We start from the raw sequence: 21,086 nt of genomic DNA on the forward strand, positions 1-21,086 counted from the left end.
GGGTCTCCTCTGGGAACGAGCGCTGATCCATCCCCAGGAAGGCAGGAGACTTGCCTGCATCTTGGAGGCTTCCAGGGACCTCCTGGACCCAGCCGCACAATATCATGTCCCGCCTGGGAGTTCAGCCCTTTGCAAAGAGTTCTGACTGGCGCTCTGAGGGTTAAACGGAGTGACTCCGGATTCCCAGAAGGGCGGAGGGGGGAACGAGGGGTGAAGTCACTTCCTGCTGCATCCCTGTCCTCTGCTTGTTGGACCCACTTGTGTGGGATCAGCAGGTAAGTCCAAGCTCTTTGGGGTTAAAGGGGAGTCCCAAGGCTGCCTGGGTGGAAAAGGATAGAGAGGGGTGGGTGAGAGGCCCCCAGGTGGGGCTCAAAGGCCAGCCAGGGAAGGGAAAGGGCAGGGGCGTTGAGAAGATGAACTGCGACAATCCCCCCCTTCTTAATTAGTACTTTGGCTCGCCTATTGGGCAACTGGTCTTTGATGGCTCTGTTGGGGGGGGGGGTGCGGTGATGAGGTCAGTGATAAAGCTGAAACAGAAAGGACCAAAAAGAGCCTGTTCTCAAACACCATCTTGTTCTGACATCCTGCTGTCCAAAAACTTTGGACCTTTGTTTTCTCTGTTTTCCCACATCATTGAAATCAAATGGAGAGAAAGCCAGCGGAAGGCAGTTCTTCAGGGAGTCAATCTTTAGAAGGGGGAGAGAGAAGACAGATGTTGACGGCAGTGGTGAGCAGATTCCTGTGGCAAACATTGGTCCTTGACTTTTCTGGCCCCCCAAACTGTTAACATGATAACCAGCATCTTGAATTGAGCCTGGAGACATCCTGGCAATCAGTGGAGTTGGAAGAAGTTTGGCATCCCAGGTGCTGCCCCCAGCAATGATCTGTGCGATTCCATTGTATCCCAATGTGTGAAATCTGTGCAATTCCATTGTATCCCAGCTGCAGTTTCCAGGTGCTTTGCAAGAGTCACCCCTATGCAGAGCACATTACAAAAATGCACTCTGGATATGCCTAATGACCTGACCCTCTCATGCAGGATGCAGCATCTTCTGTATCCTGTGCAGCCAAAGGGGACCAGTCGGCCTCCAGAACTAAATGAAGAAGCATTTACTCTCTGGCCAGTGCCTGGTCCCCTACAGGACGTATTAAATCTATGCCAGCTAATTTGCTGGGGTAGATCTGAAGAGTGGCAGGGGTGTGTCCCAGCCAGGGTGGGGGTATAGGGTACTGCTGCTTCTGAAATCTGATCCCATCCTGGCGCAATCCCCATCCCAGTCCCCAGCCCCACCCCCCATGCCACTGCCAGAGAAACCACACTGGCATGTGATTTGTCAGAGCTGTAGGTGGGGCCTGACCACCTGGGCTTTGCATTGGCAGAAGCACTCTGCAGACTAGCAGAGGGGCTACCCCAACAGCATCATACAGAAAGGATTGGGTCAAGAAGCAAATTGCTCTCTTGCCTCCTCCCTTTAGCTGGGCTCAGCACAGTACAGGGCTGCATGCAGACATGCCACAAGTTGGTCTCCACTGCATGGAGCATTGTTGGCACACCAGCCAAAGATTTGATCTCTTGCCATGGTTTCGAACTGAGGCCTCTGGCCTTCGATCTATCACCCAATGCTTTTGCTTCCACTCTGCCCTGCTAATTCTGCTACATGCCTACGTATGGGAGTTACAAGAGCCTGGCTTTGGGGGAGTGTGCAGTGGAACAGATGGATCTGAAATCCCCAGATGCCTTGTGGTCAAGACTTACTTTTCTCTTTTATTCCTCCCAAGAGTTTCCCAAACCTGAAGTTGGCTCCTGGCTAGACAGTCCCTTTGCTCTGGCTCCAAGGAATGGGCTGGAATAGCAGGTGGCTGCTTGGGTGTGTTGTGGATCCTGTCCTTTTGGGAACAGAATCTTTTTAAGTAAATAAATTCAGTGGAGAGTTCTCCTCTTGACATTTCTTGTGCTGTCCATTCATAATACTTCACAACATTTCTCTCCTTTAGGTCCCTCTTTTTCCCATCAGAACTGGGATGGGATGCTTCCCTCTCCCAGACTAAGCCCCTCTCCTTCTATAAATTAAGCACACACCCCACCTTTGTCAACCTTATGTGCACTCTTCTTACCAATGGAGCTGCTTTTAATGTTTGTGTAATGGGGATGTATGGGACTAGGGTTGCATCATAGATCAAGCAGGTACAATACAGTGTGACATTTAGGGCACAGTCCTAACCAGGTCTACTCAGAAGTAAGTTCCATTTTGTTCAATGGGGCTTACTCTCAGGAAAGTGGTTAGGATTGCAGCCTTAAACAAATAAAATGAAGATGTTTTACAGCTGGCAAAATGGGGAGATGTCATTCATTGGGGGGGTGGGAATGCAAACACAAGCAGGAGTTGTGAAAGCAGGTATGTGAAAGGAGGTCTCATACAATGGAGACAATACAGACAGGAGATCACACAAATTGGAATATCTTCTTCCATCCAGGGTGTGACTGGAAGGAACAGTCCAGACAGAGGAGATCAGACAAAGTTCTCCAGAAACTTAGCCTGTGGCTCAGAAAGGCTGTGTCCTGGTGTTCATTTTGTGTGTATGTGTTCTGGGTGAAGTAGTTCATCATGCTAAGCTGGCACCCATATATGTTGGCTTTTAAATGGGTGCTTGTGTTACCTGGCAGCAATCATTTATACAGGGGGGCCCTGATATCCATGAGGGTACATTTCCAGAATCCCCCCAGATATCTGAAACGTGGGACCCCTACCCCTGCACCTTTGGCCTCATCCGCCCACAGCCTCTGTAGGCCTAAGAATGGCCGCCTAGGCTGAAAAATCACTATTTCTGGTTTTACAAAAAAAGGAAGCAATATTTTTATGCCTTTAAAAGGCAATATGAGGGCCAAGGAAGACGATGGAGGCTTCCCGGCCCTCATAATGCATATTAAAGGCATAAAATTGTCACTTTTTGTAAAACCAGAAGTAGCTTTTTCTGGCCTAGACGGCCACTGTGAGGCCCTCAGAGGCCATGGGCAGATTTGTGCAGCCTCTGCAGGGCTCAGAAGAGCATCCAGAGGCAAGGGTAGCCTGGCTCCCCTCACCTCTGGAGAGTGCACAGGAGGACTGCATTAATGGGACCACAGATAAGTGAAACCACAGCGATGGGATCCACGAATATGGCCCCCCATTGGCTTTTATGAAGGCATGGCATAGGCATGAATTAAAGATGATGTTGGCAACCTTCAGTCTCGCAAGACTATGGTATCGCGCTCTGGATGGTGGTACTGGCACAGCGTCTAGTGTGGCTGAAAAGGCCGATTCGGGAATGACAATCCCTTCCACATCGGGAGCAAGTGCAGTCTGTCCCTGGTCTGTCTCCCTGGCTATTGGCCTTCCTTCTTTGCCTCTTAGCCTCAGACTGTTGGCCAAGTGTCTCTTCAAACTGGGAAAGGCCATGCTGCTCTGCCTGCCTCCAAGCAGGCCGCTCAGAGGCCAGGGTTTCCCACTTGTTGAGGTCCACTCCTAAGGCCTTCAGATCCCTCTTGCAGATGTCCTTGTATCGCAGCTGTGCTCTACCTGTAGGGCGCTTTCCTTGCACGAGTTCTCCATAGAGGAGATCCTTTGGGATCCGGCCATCATCCATTCTCACAACATGACCGAGCAGCAACTGTTACCCTGCACATGCCCAATCTCGTCTGATCTTGGAAGCTAAGCAGGGTCAGGCCTGGTTAGTACTTGGATGGGAGACCGCCTGGGAATACTGGGTGCTGTAGGCTTATACCATAGTCTTTCGAGACTGAAGGTTGCCAACCATGAATTAAAGAGCAATAATGATAAAGAGTTGATCTGTTATAACCAGTTCTCCACAAACATCACTTTTGGTTTTCTTTTTTACATTGCCAAGTGTGTTTTTCATTCCTTGCTTTTTCTGTTTAGCTGGGCTCAGTGCAGGTCAGGGCTGCATGCAGTCATGCCACCAAATAAGTCTGCTGATCTGCCCTCGGTCACTTAGGATGGAGAGATGATTAGCAAGTGATCTTCATTAGTGGCCATGAATTTTGAGGAACACCATTGAGGTGAGTGGGTTTGTGGGAGAGCAATGAGTCAACCTCTAAAGGAGATTGCATATCTGGTCTGGGAACTTGCACTTGCACACACACACTATCGCCCCTTCTATGCTTCCCATTCAAGTGACTGCAGAAAGATGGTGCCATTGACCTCTTTTCCCCCCCAGTGTTTGCCTGGTTCATGTTTGGCTGGTGATAAGACTTCAGTGCCTCAAGGGCAATTCAGTATGAGATTAAACAAAATGGGTAGTAAAATGGAGCCTGTGGAAATCCACTCCTGACCTTTCAAATGCAGCAGAGCCCAGTGCCATCTGCACTTAATTTAGGAAAAAGAAACCCCTCACAGAAAAGCCCTACAGAGTCTTATCATTTACATGAGGGTAACGTGACACTAAATCTTCTGTGTAGCCTGAGAGGATCCAGCGGGAGGCCACTCTTTTTTGACTTCTCCAAAGAAACACTGTCTCCCAGGGCGAGGGGTTGCATTGCACTGTTGCACTGCTCATGAAGATTCTCTCTCTGTTCCAGGAGGAAACAAAGACCTTGAGGATCTAAAGGAGCGATGTGCCATGTCACCAGCCTTGGTTGACGTAGAAGAAGTTATTTTTAGAGACCAGAGAAGCCTAGCACCTGCCTGGAAGACTACTAGCACAAACACTACATCCTTTCTGCCAGAAAGCACAGCAAGGCCACAAGCACATTTTTCTGTGGCTGGGCTCACTGACTGACAGAGACAACACTATCCTCTGGCTTCGGTGAGTTGACAATGAGGATGAAGAATGGCAGGAACAGGGCGGTTTTGAACAGGGATGGGGCAGGAAGGGAGGCTGAACAGGGGAGGGGTGGGTTGGGAATGGAGGCACGAGCGTGAGGCCATATTCTAGCCCCCTTCCCTATCCCTTTCCGTTGCCATTGTGCATCTTGAGCTTGCTGGCACAGGCCTGAGGAGACTTATGGTGGAAAAGGCACGTTTTTCCAGAGCAAAAGTTCCCTTACCCAGAGGAGACCTTTACAACTGCCCTTCCATCCTAGGATGCAGCATGTGCTCCATAGATGCACCTGTGTCGGCGGGAGGAGGTTGGGATTAGGTAGGATCAGATTGTTCATCTTTTGCTTTTGAGGGTTATGACCTCCATGAAATCCCAATCCAACAGGAATATTGCAAAAGGAAAAGGAGGAATACACAAGGAAACAATCTGTTGTAAATGAAACATTAATAAACGCAGGAAAATCCACATAGAGAAGAAATCATTTAAAAACTTTCCAGAAAGAGCTTCAGTACAAGCTCACAATTTACTTCTCATACAAAAATCCACAGAAAAGAGCGAATTGCACAGATCAAAGAAGCAGGAGGGAAACTAGAGAGATAAATGGAGAAATAAAACTGATGCTTGTCAGGATTTCAGTGTCATCCCAGTAAGTCCAGAAAATGAAATTCGAAAGAGGAAGCAAAAATGTCCCCACTGTGCAAAAACCTTCAACTGTAAATCAAATCTTAAAATACATCAGAGAATCCACACAGGGGAGAAATCATATGAACGTTTGGAGTGTGGAAAGCGCTTCACTGTGAGCTCATACCTAAGTGTGCATCAAATAGCTCACAAAGCGTAGAAACTGTGTAGGTTCTTGGGATGTGGAAAAATGTTCACTCAGAACTCACAGCTGACTGTGCGTCAAAGAACCTACACTGGGGAAAAACCACAGAAACCGCATAAATGCCTGGAGTGTGGAAAAACATTCAGTCGGAACGAACATTTGATTGTGCATCAAAGAAGCCACACAGGGGAGAAACCATATTCATGCTTGGAGTGTGGAAAGAACTTCAGTACAAACTCACGCTTGAGTATGCATCAAAGAACCCACACAGGGGAGAAGCCGTATAGATGCATGGACTGTGGAAAAATGTTTGCTCAGAGCTCACAGCTAACTGTGCATCAAAGAACCCACAAAGGAGAGAAACCATATAAATGCTTGGAGTGTGGAAGGTGCTTCACTGTGAGCTCACAGCTGACTCTTCATCAAAGAAACCACACAGGGGAGAAACCATATAAGTGCTTGGAGTGTGGAAAAAGCTTCAATGGGAGCTCAGAACTGACTGTGCATCAAAGAACCCACACAGGGGAGAAACCATATAAATGCTTGGAGTGTGGAAAGTGCTTCAGTGTGAACTCAAACCTTATTGTGCATCTAAGAACGCACAAAGGCGAGAAACCATATAAATGCTTGGAATGTGGAAAAACGTTCACTCAGAGCTCACAGTTGACTGTGCATCAAAGAAGCCACACAGGGGAGAAACCGCATAAATGCTTGGAGTGTGGAAAAGCATTCAGTCAGAACAAACACTTGATTGTACATCTAAGAACCCACACAGGGGAGAAACCATACAAGTGCTTGGAGTGTGGAAAAATGTTCGCTCAGAGCTCACATCTGACTGTGCATCAAAGAAGCCACACAGGAGAGAAATGCTTGGAGAGAGAAATGCTTGCCATATAAATGCATTGAGTATGGAACAACTTCAACAGGAGCTCAGAACTGACTGCATCAAAAGACCCACAGAGGGCAGAAACCGTATAAATACTTGGAACATGGAATGCATTTCAGTCAGAGTGGGAACCTGACTGAGCATCAAAGAATTCACACTGGGAAGAAGGTGAAGACATTTGGATGATCAAAGCTTAGGTTTGAAGCCTAAGGCCCAAATCCTAACCCACTTTCCAGCAATGGCATAACGGTGCCAATGGGGCATGTGCTGCATCCTGCCGTTGGGTGGCACTTATGGAGGCCTCTTCAAAGTAAAGGAATATTTGTTCCCTTACCTCAGTGCTGCACTGCCCTTATGTCGGTGCTGGAAAGTGGGTTAGGATTGCGCCCTAAGGCTGGAATCCTATATACACTTTCCTGAGAGTAAACTGCATTGAACACAATGGGACTAGACATGCATAGGATTGTACCCTAAATTAATGGTGTCACTTCTTAACATGGCATCACTTCCAGGTTAATGACATCAGTTATGGTGGGCCCTGACAGATTGTCCTTCTAAAAAGTGGGTCCCAGTGATTAAAAGTTTGAAAATCACTGGCTTGGAGTATGTCAGAAAAGCCACAGAAATAAGAAACCATACAAAGGCAGTGTTTCTCAGGTTCAGCCTTAAGTCAAATTGAAGGGTTCATTGTGGAGAGAAACCTTATCAATTCTTGCAGTGCGATAAGAGTGTCAGAGCATACAGAGCATTCACAATGTAAACAGGATTCGAGCTGAAGATCAGATCTCTCTGTAGTGCATAGAAGCTGTTTGGAAATACTTCTTTACCAAGGGCATGAATCATTAATGGAATTCTTTGCCACAAGATGTTTTGATGGCACCTGGCCTAGACTGGGCAGGTTTATGGAGAAAATATCTATCACAGGTTCCAACTCATGATGACTGTATGCAAGCCTCTGGGTTTTATAGGTTGCTCTGAATGCCAGATGGAAGGAAATAGCAACAGGATATGGGTAACTTGTTGTGTGTTTGCACCAGAGGCATCCTGTGTGCAACTGTAAGATACAGGAAGCTGGATTAGATGGGCCTTTGGCCTGATCCAGCAGGGTGCTCCTTATTTTCCTATGTGGTTTTCATACTCTCCAGGTGATAGTCAAGTAAGTAGTTAGCTTTATTGTTTTAGCTGATGTAACTTTTGACTAAAGCTGATGTTTAGCTTTTGACTGTAACTTGTAAATCCGTTCAAGTATGTCTGTGTTCTGTATAACCTAAACATTTATTCCCTCTGAATAAACTTATAAATCTATAGCTGTGTTGCCTGTAAGAAGAATTTGATTCACCTAAATCCAGTTTTGGCCAGCTAAGAGTGCAACCCCAACCAACTTTCTAGCACTGGCATTGCTGTGACAGTGGGGCATGTCTTGCATCTTGTAGTTGGGGGTGGTCAAGGAGGGCTCCTTAAGGTAAGGCAATGTTAGTTCCCTAACCTTGGAGTTGCATTGCCTTTATGTCAGTGCTGGATTGTGCCCTAAGCCATATTACTATCGTCTTATTTTACCAGGGCCTTGGGAGCAAGTACAATATAGCATGTGCTGGTCTGAACTCTAAAAGACTGGTAGAGCCTCTGGGACTTCAGCTGAACCTGGCTGGAGGGCTGGGAAGGAAAAGGTGGCTGCATCAAGGTGGCCACCCCCCCCCCCCAATTTATTGCCTTAGGTCACTGTTTCATTTAAAAACTGCATACCCTGCCATTCTCCTTTTGGATCCAAGGCCATTTACAGTAGGTATACAAAAATTGAAACATTACGAGTACATCATTGGGAACAAAGATTTGATCAGCCTATTCCCATTTTCCTCTGTGAAGTGTGGGAAGGAACATGGCACTGTGTAGGTGCTTTGAGAGGGAGACAAAGCTGGCGTAGGTAGCAGTAGCCCCATAAGCAACAGTGAGTGAGGGGAATAAGCAGAAAATTGCACTTCCTACAGCCTCCCTTTCCTGCCCACACTATATAAAGTTTCTATAAAAGATATATAATTTTATTAATATCATTAAAGGCGCAATCCTATCTGTGCCCTGGGCCGGTGCAAGCCCCTTGCCCGGGAGGGTCACAAACATGCCATAAAGCATGTTTACCACTCCTTTAGAGTAAGCTGCACTGGTGCACAAAGGTGTGCCAGCCCGCTGAGGTCAGATCCATGGTGGTGGGAGCAGGTAAGTTCACGTCGGCCGAGCTTGGCCAGCTCGGGGTTCGGGGGGGAGCATGGGGATGGTGGGGAAGAGATGGGGAGGAGGTGTTCTGGGGTGGGGAGAGGGTGGGTGATGGGCGGGCCCATGGGAGGGCGGGTGGCAGGCGGGAGGCAGGGCCAAGATCCAGCAGTTATGCCAGATCCTAGCCCCATTCCCAGGCAGCACTGAGCAGCTCCAGGCTGCTCCATTCTACTCATCAGGTGGCGCAGATCTGAACAGACCCATTGGGGCCATTGCAGCTCTCCCTGGAGTAAGGGGGAAAGTTTCCCTTTGCCTCAGTCCGAGCCTCAGCCAGCCCCAAACTTGTGCTGGATACAGTGTGGGCCTGCTGTATATGTCAGTTACCCCCCCCCCCCACACACACACACATAGGTTTTCTGCCTTGTGTTTCTGAGGACAAAGAGACTTTTTGTAACATTGTAATCTTAACAGTTGTTCAGACAACTGGATCATGCTTTATGCTACTTTATTAGGTCACAGAGGTCCCTTCTTCCCACCCTGGTGGTTTCTTACCTCAGCTGGCCTGGGGGGGGGGGGACTCTACAGGGGAGAAGGGTTGCTCTTCCCCAAGAGTCTGCAACAGTGTGATTTCTTTGCTCCAAAGAGGGGATGTTCCTTAGTGACCATGAGCCCCGTCTTCTCTCCTGCCACAATAGATGTTGGGCAGTTGCAGGCGGACAGCATGTTGACAGCCACACCAGCAGGTGCCAGTGATGTAGCAAAGGGTCTGGGGTGTGTGAGGGTGTAGCTAGCTGGGTGAGCTGCTGCAGAAGGTGCCCTGTGACATATGCCAGCCCAATTAATGGCACATGCAGCATTCTTTTGACAGGTCCTTGTGCCACAGCCTCCTAGCCAGGTATGCCTGTTTGTGGTGATGTAAGGGGTTAAATGTCAGATGACGTACTCTTTGCTTCTCTCCTCCTGTGGCTGGGTGGTTAGAGTGCAGCTCTGTGAAGTCACTGGTGCGATCCTACCATAGGTGTTCCTGGCCAGTTGTGCAAAAAGTGAGGGAAAGTCTCTTGAGTGGGCTCAAATCCATCTTGCTTGGCTCCCAGCCTGCATGTTTGTGTACGGAACTACCAACACCCTGTGTTGCCTCAGAGTTGTTGAGGCTCTGACTTGCTCCAGTGTCTTCCACCGTAAGGGCTTCTTCCAGCTGGTGGATGCCCTCACATGGATTCGAACCCTTGCTTTTGAGAGACGTGTTTCTTCCAAGGGAGCTCATTTTCTACCCTTGCTATGATGTGCTCCAGAAAAGCTATTCTTCAGATGTGTGGATAGTATGAGGAGATCCACACGCTGGACATACAGGCCTCTAACGTTCTTTCTTTGGTCTCTCCGCTGCTAATGCCACTGTAACTGCTGTAGAAGATACTGTGGTATCCTTATGTTGTATTATGTGCGTGTGTGGGAGGGGGTATCTTGGAGTAACTCCCCATGGTTGGGGTGGTGCTTGGTGCTGAGTTGCTCATTCCTACTGACTTGGGAGGGGTGGTGTCCCACCCAGCATTGGCCATTCATTGGTCCTGTTGAGTTTATCCTTGCACCACTTCTCTGGTCTGCAGTGTTGGGGATGTTGGCCAGTGTTGGCCTGCAGTGTTGGGGATGATTAGATATGGCGATTGGCTCCTTGGGCTTCTGATCAATGAGATGGGGATGTCACACGGGTGGCAGAACATAAGAAGAGCCCTGCTGGATTAGGTCAAAGGTCTATCTAGTCCAGCTTCCTGTATCTCACAGTATCTCACACTTGTTATTTTTAAAAATAAAACATCATGCTTTTATGTTTTTATCATGCTTAAAAACATCATGCTTTTAATTTTTAATTTTTTTTAAATTTTCAATTTTGTGAGGAAAAAGTACATTTAAAAACACAATGTAAATACAAGCAAAACAACTGCAAACAGAAACTAAGATATATCTGTTTTCAAGAAAATTACAAGGAGAAACTTCCCTCTTCTTAAAGGAAAAGAAACACATTATAAGGGTATTTAAACAATCAATAAGCAATTAAGTAATCAATCAATAGTATTGTGTATTTCACACACTGTATGTACATGTCTAGGAAAGGCTTCCAAATATCCACAAATATACTAGTTTGCAGTTGTCAACTGTAAGCCATTGACTCAAAAGTGGGCTTCAATCCATTCACTAGGGTGGCACTTATCCATCCAATTTTTCAATACCAATCTTTTAGCCACCCTAAGGGCACAGAGGGCCCATTTCTGCTGTTCCTCTGTTAGCTTCCATGATCCAGTAGTAGATAGTTCAACAACATCATGCTGATGATGTTGCACTAGCATCAGGATGCCACTGCGGTTGTGTCAGTGCTGCTGCCATAGAGGCTGCGGGTGTTGTTATATAATTACTGGAACAGGCTGAGTTGGTGTGGTTTGCCAGGACAGGCTGGGCATTCCTGTCTCAATTGGAGGGAATTGGAGGGTCCAGACTTCCGCCTAGTTAGCTCTCAGCCGATGGGAACACTAAGGGTTAAAAAAGTGACTTCAGATTCCTAGTGGGGCAAACTGGGAGGGGGAAATGAGTGGGGAAGTCACTTCCTGCTCTGATTGCTTCCACTGTCTCCCCTGCCATGTGTCAGCAACTGTCCCAGGTGAGTCCTAGCGCATCGGGGTGAATGGGAGTCCTAGGACTGCGGTAGGTAAAAAGAACAGTCTCAAAAGAACTGGCTCAGAGTTCAGTTCTGGAAAGCAAAAGGGGCTGAGAAAGAAAAACTGTGGCATCTCCCCCATTAGGACATCCAAGCTGGTAAACTTTGAATCTGCTTCAGGGCAGCTGCTCTTGGATTGGCTCTATTTCAGTGTTTCTCAACCAGTGGTACTTGTACCACCCAGTGGCTTAGCTAGCGAGGGGCAGGGGGGGTGGTCTTCCCCAGGTACCAGCCTTTGGGGGGGGGGTGACACCACAAATGACCCTGCATCACAGAGGTTAGGAATAACCCCATCATACTATATGCCGTTGGATGCAGAATTTCTGGCAGAATGCAATGAAAAATAACGGAGTGAAATATCTCCTTTCCATCAAAAGTTATGGCCAAAAAACTGGAAACGAAAAAAATGCATGGAGCCCTATGGAAAGCGAAACTGAGCCATATCACGCATTTCTTCTGAATAGGCTAATTTGCCTTAGTCCTTCGGAAAGGGCAGGCTGAGAGGAATCCAAGGACACAAGAATGGTTTCTATCCAATGAAAGCAGCCCCCCAAAAACACCCAAGAAGTAGGTCCCTCCCTCCAAGCTGAGGAATGTATTGAGCCCTATGGAAAGCGAAACTAAGCCACAAGGTCGCATTTACTCATGAGTAAGCAAACATGCCTTGCTTCCTGATCAAGTCATGCAAAGGGGAATGCAAGACTAGCTGCATGGTCCCCATCTGACGAAAGTGGAGCTCAACAAATGCTCCAGAAGGCAGCACCCCCCAAAGAATAAAACAGAGGCTTCAGCCGGTAAGGTGGGCACTGGGGAGGGCTGAAAATCTAAATGATTTATTTGTGTGTGTGGGGGGGGGGGGTGTTATTGCAGGCAGGCCACAGAGAAAATTCACTTGGTGAAGCAGTGCTGACTTCCCCTTATTTAATTATTTGTTTTTCTTTAATCCTAGGGAATGAGATATCCTGGGGGGGGGGGTGACACCCTAGTGACCAAAATTCTGGAAATTGTGGCTTTTAGGAATAATACCATCATGTCATATACCATTTGATGCAGAATTTCATCCTTCAGGGTTTGTGGCTGCCACCATCTTGGACTTGGTCTGTCTTAGCATCAGAAAAGGCCTTTGGAAACTGCTGGTTTGCAAGCTCTATTTAGTGGTGTTATAATATATTATTGTTGCAGATGAAATTATTCAGGATTAAAGGCCGTGGTCTAGTAAAAAGTCACATTTTGCCCACATCTTTGGAGGGAATTCTTAAAGGTTAGTGAGCACAGCAACACTCAAAAGCATCCTTGGACACTGGGGGGGCGGGAATAAAACTAGGCTGAGATTAAGTCCCTAATGGGCATGAGGTGAGTGGAGGGCTGCGGAGACAGGCATCCCTCATACCCACAGATTCTGTATCTGCAGGGCTTCAGCGAACAGATCCATTGTGGGTATGGGGGCACACCTGTATCCCAGCTACAGTTTCCAGGTGCTTTGCAAGGGTAGCCCCTTTGTAAAGCACATTGCAAAAACCCACTGTTTGTATGACAAATGGTCTGATCCTGTCTCACACTGGTGTGCAGGATGCAGCATTCACTGTATCCTGAGCATCAGCAGTGAACCAGGTCAGCCTGGAAAAATAAACATTTACTTACCTGTTCCCCTACAGGACTCTTCTGATCCACACTAGCTTCTTTGCTGGAGTAGATCTGAAGAGTGACAGGGGGCATGACTGCACCAGGATGGTATACGTTTGGCAGACACAGCTGCCACTGAGACCTGCCCCCATCCTGGTGTGATCCACGCAATCCTAACCAACTTTCCAACAGTGGCATAGCTGTGCCAGTGGGACATGTGCTGCATCCTGCAGTTGGGGGGCAGTCATGGAGGCCACCTCAAGGTAAGGCAATGTTTGTTCCCTTACCTTGGAGTTGCATTGCCCTTACCTCGGTGCTGGAAAATTGGTTAGAACAGTGCCCTTAGGGCCCAATCCTATCCAATTTTCCAGGAGAATGCCCACTAGGCAGAGCGCTGGCAAGATTGACTGGAATGGGAGCCCAGGTCTACTCAGCCAGACTTGGACCCCAGATCTACTGGCTGGGTAGACCTGGGCTCCTGATTTAACTTATGTCTCCATGGCCAAGTTTCATTGTGCGAGTAGACCTGGGCTCCCACCTGGACTTGGAGCTCAGATTTGCCAGCTGAGTAGACCTGGGCTCCCATTCCAGCCAATGACTACAAGTCCAGGTGGGAGCCCAGGTCTACCTGCCCCAGTGGCAGACCTTCCATTCACTTGATGGGGCAAATGCCCTGGGCATGGAGCCTCATGCACCCTTAGGGCCCTGGGGAAGCTTCTCTGAAGCTCCTAATGAGGTAGGAAACTGTGCTTCCGGCAAACTGGAAGCACCGTTTAAATCAGGGGTGCCCAAACCCCGACCTCCGGGGGCCATTTGCGGCCCTCGGGAACTCCCAATCCGGCCCGCGGGGAGCCCCCAGTCTCCAATGAGCCTCTGGCCCTCGGAGACTTACTGGAGCCTATGCTGGCCCCACGCAACTGCTCTCAGTGTGAGGGTGGCTGTTTGACCTCTTGTATGAGCTGCGGGCCAAAGGCTCCCTCCACTGCTTGCTGTTATATGCCTGTGATGCAGCAGCAGTAGTGAAGGAAAGAACGCCTTGCTTTGTGAAAGGCCTTTTATAGGCCTTGAGCTATTGCAAGACCTTCATTCATTCATATAAGTTCCATCTCTAATATTCTAATATTCATGTAAATGTATTCAAATTTGAAATGTAAATTAATTCTTTTTTTTTCCTGGTCCCCGACATAGTGTCAGAGAGATGATGTGGCCCTCCTGCCAAAAAGTTTGGACACCCCTGGTTTCAAGCATCGGGGAACCTTCAGGAGGCTTCCCCAACGCGTCCTTGAGTCACATGAGGCACTGTGCACTCCAGGGAAGTGGGAGGGGCGGATTTGCATGTGGGGGGGTGCCATCGCGAACCTTTGCCCCAGGACGCAGGGCTGGGGAGGTTCACTACTGATCCACCCAGCAAACCTTGGCCACGGGGGGGGGGGGGCATTAAGTTCAACCCAGAGCCTAGGTCTACCCTCCTTGTTTACCTGGGCTCTGAAGTTGATAGTGATCATGGCTCCCCTCCAAAACACAAACACTGAATCTGCCCTGCTCCAGGTTAAGTACCTCTGCCTCTAAACAATAAGCACTATCCCCACCTCCTTTGCCAGCCTAATGTGGCCCCAGGCCTTCTCCACCAATGCCACTTTGGCTCCCCTTCCCGCCTCTCTTCCAGCAACTTCTCACAAAAGCACTGCTTTTTCCACTGACAGGCTTGTCCCTCATTCCTTCTTCATTCCCTACCTCTTCCCTGTAGCTGGGCTCAGTGCAGTACAGGGCTGTGCCCAGACTTGCCGCAGAATAAGTTTGCTGTTCTTCCCAAAGTAGGGAGGGAGGCTGGGGCAGCTGGCAAGCAAACCTCATTAGTGGCCATGAATGGGGAGCAACTCTGCAGTGAGATGGGAGAGCAGCAGGTCAACCTCAAACGAAATGGCAAATCTGGTCTGTGGATTTGTGCTTGCCTACACGCACTATCGCCCCAGCTATGCTTCCCATTCAAGGGGCTGCAGAAAGATGGTGGCACAGATCTCTGCTGTTTTTGCAGGGCTCAGATGTGGTTGGTGATAAGTAGAGGTTTCCTTGGGGTCTGAACCCAGGAAATCACTCAGGTCCTGTGCACAGGAGGGAATGTGACAAACGCTGTGGTGAATAGTCTGTAGCAAGTAACAAGTAGCAGCTGTTCCTGATTGCTGACTCTGTGCAGCTGATTGTGGGTGTGCCTTGTGCATAAAACAAGGCTGCAGACAAATGCCCAACGGTGAGTGTGTAGGGTGTTAGGATGCATAGGAATCAGGATGCCGTATATGTGTGTTGCTGTATGCTGGACCATGTTATGGTAAATATCCTTGTAAATAATATATCTTGGTGATGGAACCTAACTTTTTTGTCAAGTGCTTCTTTGCCTTCTGACAGATTGCCTTGGACATCAGCCTCGAGTTTCTGTTGCGCTGCTGTTTGTTTTTCGCTCTGCTGGAGACTCCTACACACACCCTACCACAACAGTTTTTATTTTGGGGCAAGTTTTCTTTTAACCAAAAGAAACGTGCAGAAAGTGGTGTTATCACTCCAAAATGTCATTTGTATACATTGTAATCACTTTAAAAGTGTACTAGAGAGGTTTTATAGTGGTTATATAAAAGTGTCAGCAGATGTAGCCACATGCATTTTCCACCCTCATCCCCAGAATAATGACATGACACAGAAGCTTGCTTTTACTGGGCCACTATTTAAATGTAAAGGTTCAGGCAGCGGGCTCAGCAGTACTACCTCAGGCCAAGCCATGAAGTTGCAATGCTTGCTGAAGAAATAATAGTGCTTGCTGTCAGAGGCAATACTCTGCAGCTCTGCCTGCACAAGTAAGGTGATGCTTTGGTGTTTTGGAACACTGGGCAGTGCAGTTACCTGGAGTGTAAAACGAAGATCAGGGATCAGCTTGAACGCTGTTCTAAATCAAGCAGGAAAGTGGATTAAAGAGGCACCTTTAAAATAGGGGTAGCTGCTTTATCTTGTGAGTCTAGGGAAGCAGATGGAGGTCTCCTCGAGTTAAGGGAACAATTATTCCCTTACCATATTTCGAGCCCCAAAAGCTTCAATGGGTCTACTCAGATCTGGACCAGCTCAGTGGCTGGCACAGAACCAAGTACACCCGTGTAGGGCTTGCAGGCGCAGGAGGGGAAATAGGATCTAGCAGCAGCCTCCTTTGCTGTCCCCTCTCCCCTTCTGGGCCTGAACTGCCCTCCCCCCCATGCCCAGTTGCGACCCTGTGCAATCTTCCATTCTCATTCCCCCCACCCTAGAATGCCTCTCTGTCACTTGGCGAGGAACTTACAGCTGATTGCTCCTGACAGTCCTCTGACCGGTGCAGAGGCCCAGTGCCCACCTAGTGGTCCCAGCAAGTAGCCGGTCATAAAACTGCTCTTTAAACAAACAGGCTCTGTATTACAGACAGGCATTGCAGCCTGGACATACAACTGCAAAGTGCTTGTTGGCATCCTTCAGTCTTGGAAGACTATGGTATCGTGCTCTGAATGGTGGTTCTGGAACAGTGTCCTCTCCAGTGCACGAAGCCTGGGTAAAGTAGATATGGAGGATAGACTGTTTCCCATGCAGCAAATCCCCCCTCTCCACGTCGCTGAAATGGTCCAATGGAAAGGCAGAAGCCAATACGGTTGGTTCCAGTGGCGTCGCAGGAGTTGCCAGAACGTGACTATGTTCAGCCACGAACTGCCTCAGGGACTCCGGCTCCGGATTTTGCCTGGAGGTTGACTCCTGAAGCCTTTTCCATAACTGGATGTAGCCACAAGGCAGTGGAGGTTTGGGATCAGAGTTTTCCTTCAACTGCAAAGTAGGTTCTGTGAAAAAGCTTTGAAGCAGATTGCATGCTATATGCAGCATAGACTCAACTCAGCATAGAAGAAGACACAAAAAACTGCGTACAACGGAACACTGTGCGATGATTAGAACCTTCTGGGTTGTGTCTCCACCGGAAGTTCTCCCCAGAAAGCCCACAACACTGCAGGTTACTGCGCATTGCAGGGTCTGCCCTTAGGGGAGTAACAAACCACTTTGTAACAAACACAGAGGAACATCAAGGAGGCAGTGTAGTTAATGGTAAAAATTGGAGTTCTTTCATGATTAGCAGGAAAATTGCTATATTTCATGGAATGTGACTGATATCTCATTAAATCTCAATATTTTGCATTTGCCCAAAAAACAAACAGATGAGGCTTCAACCCCACAAGGACAATTCAATATGAGATCAAGCACAATGAATGGTAAAATGGAACGTAGGGAAATTCATTCCAGCAGCTTCTGCAGCTGAGTCCAGTGCCATCTGCATGCTGTTTAAAAAAGAATGAAACCACTCGCAAAAAAGCCCCACAGACATTTTAGCATTTTAAGATTGTAATGTGACATTAAGGTTTCTGTGCAGCCTGAGAGGATCCAGAGGGAGACCCCCTCTTTTGACTTCTCCAAAGGAAGATTGTCCATCCGGGCTGGAGGTTCCATTTCATGATTGCACTGCTAATAAAGATTCTCTTTTTGTTCTAGGAAGAAGCTGAGAAGACCATGAGGACTGCATGGAGCCACCTGCATTGTCACTAGAAGCAACTGCAGTTGACCAAGAGGAAGTGACATTTGGAGACCAGGACTTATCAGGGAGGCAGGAGTGAAGCCTGCCTACCTGTTGGGCTACCAGCAGACAAAGTGTGACTTTTCTGCCAGTAACTGCAGTGAGGCTGCCAGAGAACGATATGGCTTGTCCTGACACAGAGGATAAGCCATATCAATGCTTGGAGTGTGGAAAAACATTCCATTTCAGCTCAAGGCTGACCTCACATCAAAGAATCCACACAGGTGTGAAACCATATGAATGCTTGGAGTGTGCAAAGAGCTTCAGGGCAAGGTCAGAACTGACTGTGCATCAAAGAACCCACACAGGGGAGAAACCCTATAAATGCTTGGAGTGTGGAAAGAGCTTCAGTCAGAGCTCACAATTGCCTGTGCATCAAAGAACCCACACAGGGGAGAAACCATATAAATGCTTGGAGTGTGGTAGGAACTTCAGAGATAGGTCAAGCCTGATTAAACATGAAAGAACCCACACAGGGGAGAAACCATATAAATGCTTGGAGTGTGGAAAGAGCTTCAGTCAGAGCACAAACCTGACTTGGCACCATAGAACCCACACAGGGGAGAAACCCTATAAATGCTTGGAGTGTGGAAAGAGCTTCAGCCAGAGCTCACAACTGTCTGTGCATGAAAGAACCCACACAGGGGAGAAACCATATAAATGCTTGGAGTGTGGAAAGAGCTTCAATCACAGAGGAAACCTGACTGCCCATCAAAGAACGCACACAGGAGAGAAACCACATAAATGTGTGGTGTGTGGAAAGAGCTTCATTCAAATGACAAAGCTGACTTTGCATCAAAGAACTCACACAGGAGAGAAACCATATGAATGCTTGGAGTGTGCAAAGAGCTTCAGGGGAAGGTCAGAACTGACTTTGCATCAAAGAACCCACACAGGGGAGAAACCATATGAATGTTTTGAGTGTGGAATGAGTTTCACGCAGGGTGGACAGCTGACTGTACATCACAGAACCCACACAAGGGAGAAATTCTTGCAGAAAGAAATGCTTCCCTTATAAATGATTGGAGTGAGGAATGAGCTTCAGTGTTATCTCATACTTCAAAGTGCATTAAAGAACGTGCACAGGGGATAAAGCATATAAATGCTTGGAACGTGGAATGCATTTCAGTCAGAGCCTGAATTTGACTGAGCATGAAAGAACCCACACAGGGGAGACACCCTACAGAGGCTTGCAGTTTCAACTGTAGTCAGACCTGAAGACCCATCAAAAAATTCCATTTGGGGGAGAAATCACATCAGTGCTTGAAAAGTGGAAAAATTTTCAAGGTACAATAATTGCTTAGAGCGGTTGTTTCCCAACTCCTTCTAGCGAGTTGGGGACCATCTAAGTGCTTGCAGGGGCGGGACTATGGCAGTGACTTGATCCTGAGTCATTTGAAATCACTTTGTTTCTTTTAATTTCAGTGTTAGGGGACATATCCTATGATGGTGATGCCTCTAGAACAGTGATTTTCAACCTTTTTCATCTCATGGCACACTGACAAAAAATTGTCAAGGCACACCATCAGTTTTTTGACAATTGACAAGACACACCACACTGATAGCAGGGGCTCACATCCCCCAGTGGCCCTACTAACAAATGATCCTCCCCCAAATTCCCGTGGCACCTGCAGACCATCCACAGCACAGTGGTTGAAAATGGCTGCTTTAGGACAGTGCTTCTCAAACTATTTGACACTGGGACCCACTTTTAAAAATGACAATCACATGTGATCTATGGCACCCCAATTACTAAAAAATAAAAACATTTGACATGTTAATTGGGGGTATGAAGATTACCGTATACTACAGGTAACATTCCAGCTAAAGATTTTCTACTGCAAGCTGGACAAGGGTGCTTGCCAAGTTTTTGTTTTGTTTTTAATCTTTCAAGAACTTTTCATGACCCACCAAAAATCAGATAAGGACCCACTGGTGGGTACCAACCCACAGTTTGGGAAACACTGCTTAGAAACATTGCAAGTGCCACCACAAATCTGGAACCTGAAGTGGGTTATAGGACAAAAGGAAATATTTCCATGTGCTGTGCTTAACTAGTCTGTGGAACTCCTTGCCACAGAATGTTGTGGTGGCATCTGGTCTGGATGCCTTGAAAACAGGATTAGATAGATTTATGGAGGAAAACTCCATTGCAGGTTACAAGTCATGCTGACAGTATGTGTCACGGGGTGGGGCAAGTGCCTTTCCCTTTAAGATGGATTAAGTCGGGTGTTTGTTACCCAGGTGTAGTGCATCAGTAATTTAGAGAATAAAACCTGGGTGTGGGTGCCTGAAAAGACAGACAGCAGGAGGAAGGGAGCTGGGGGTTAATAGCTTTTATACTGGAAGAAATGCTGAGAGACCTGTAAGATGGTAATTTTAGCCTCTTTTTAGATAAGATCTTTTCTTGTTTTTAAGCTACTGTAATTCATGTAGATATGTTCTTGGAGCAATTGAAGCTCCCTTAAAGCTATAATAAAAATCTTTTACATGAAAACTGAGTGCAATAATTAACCAAGGACATGTATGTTAATAGGACCTGGGACTTGGAGTAAGCTAAATAAAAAAACATTGCTCTTGGGGGCTTGTGGAAGATGGTGTAGGTTGAGGAGGGTTAAATCCTGGCTGACTTGGGAATCTCCCTTGGTCCTTCCCTACCCCAAGGGTGATGTTTGTGACAGTATGCAACCTCTGGGTTTTAGAGGCAGCCTATCTCTGAATGCCGATCACAGGCATTTTGTTGTCTGTTTGCTCCCTGAGGCATCTGCTGGGCCACTGTGAGATACAGGAAGCTGGACTAGATGGGCCCTTGGCCTGATCCAGCGGGACTCTTATATCTTATAATCTGCAGGTGATAGTAAAGTGAGACTTAATAGCTTTTGTAGTTTTAGTAGCTGCACTGCTTTTGACTGTAATGTGTATGGGATGTACAGCTCCAATATGGTTTCTAGGATCTTTCCCACTCAGGTTTGGCTCAGTGCACAAAGGAAAAAGAAAACTGTACAGTTTTTCAAAAATATTATTGTTTTGCTTCTGTGAACAAAAGGATATCAAGCACATACAAAAATCAAGACTTGTGCACTGTATGCCACTTGTTTACTGGTTGTAGGCTCTTCTAAGCACCCTTGAAGTTACAACGGGTAGTTGAATAATTTCACACTTACAGTAACAATTTTTTAGCTCTTCAACTGCTTATCAGTTTCATTTTTCTTTAGTCCCTCTTGTTCTATGAATTACTCCTATGGTTACTTCAGTCAGTCCTGTGTGAGCCAGGTTGCCTCTTTCTAAGGTCCCCATTCAGCACTTTCACTTGTCTTCAAGCTTCTAAAACCATTAAAACCATAAAACAATTTAAACAAAACAATAATAAAATAGCAGGAAATAAATAATATAT

General features: G+C 47.2%; 1 protein-coding gene and 1 pseudogene across 1 annotated transcript in view; both read left to right on the plus strand.

The window, feature by feature from the left end:
• Positions 1-230: 230 nt before the first annotated feature.
• Positions 231-21,086, plus strand: part of LOC136640248 (zinc finger protein 850-like) — a 32,098-nt gene continuing 11,242 nt past the window's right edge. Inside the window, exons 1-5 of the mRNA XM_066615224.1 lie at positions 231-275; positions 3,918-4,057; positions 4,577-4,803; positions 5,203-6,514; positions 17,844-18,682. Of these exons, the coding sequence (XP_066471321.1) occupies positions 5,690-6,514; positions 17,844-18,682 (1,664 nt within the window). The 5' untranslated portion in view covers positions 231-275; positions 3,918-4,057; positions 4,577-4,803; positions 5,203-5,689. The remainder of the gene's footprint in view (positions 276-3,917; positions 4,058-4,576; positions 4,804-5,202; positions 6,515-17,843; positions 18,683-21,086) is intronic.
• Positions 3,638-3,757, plus strand: LOC136642435 (5S ribosomal RNA; annotated as a pseudogene).

This window comes from Tiliqua scincoides, chromosome 2, assembly GCF_035046505.1.
Source record: "Tiliqua scincoides isolate rTilSci1 chromosome 2, rTilSci1.hap2, whole genome shotgun sequence".
NCBI classification, from domain to species: Eukaryota; Metazoa; Chordata; class Lepidosauria; order Squamata; family Scincidae; genus Tiliqua; species Tiliqua scincoides.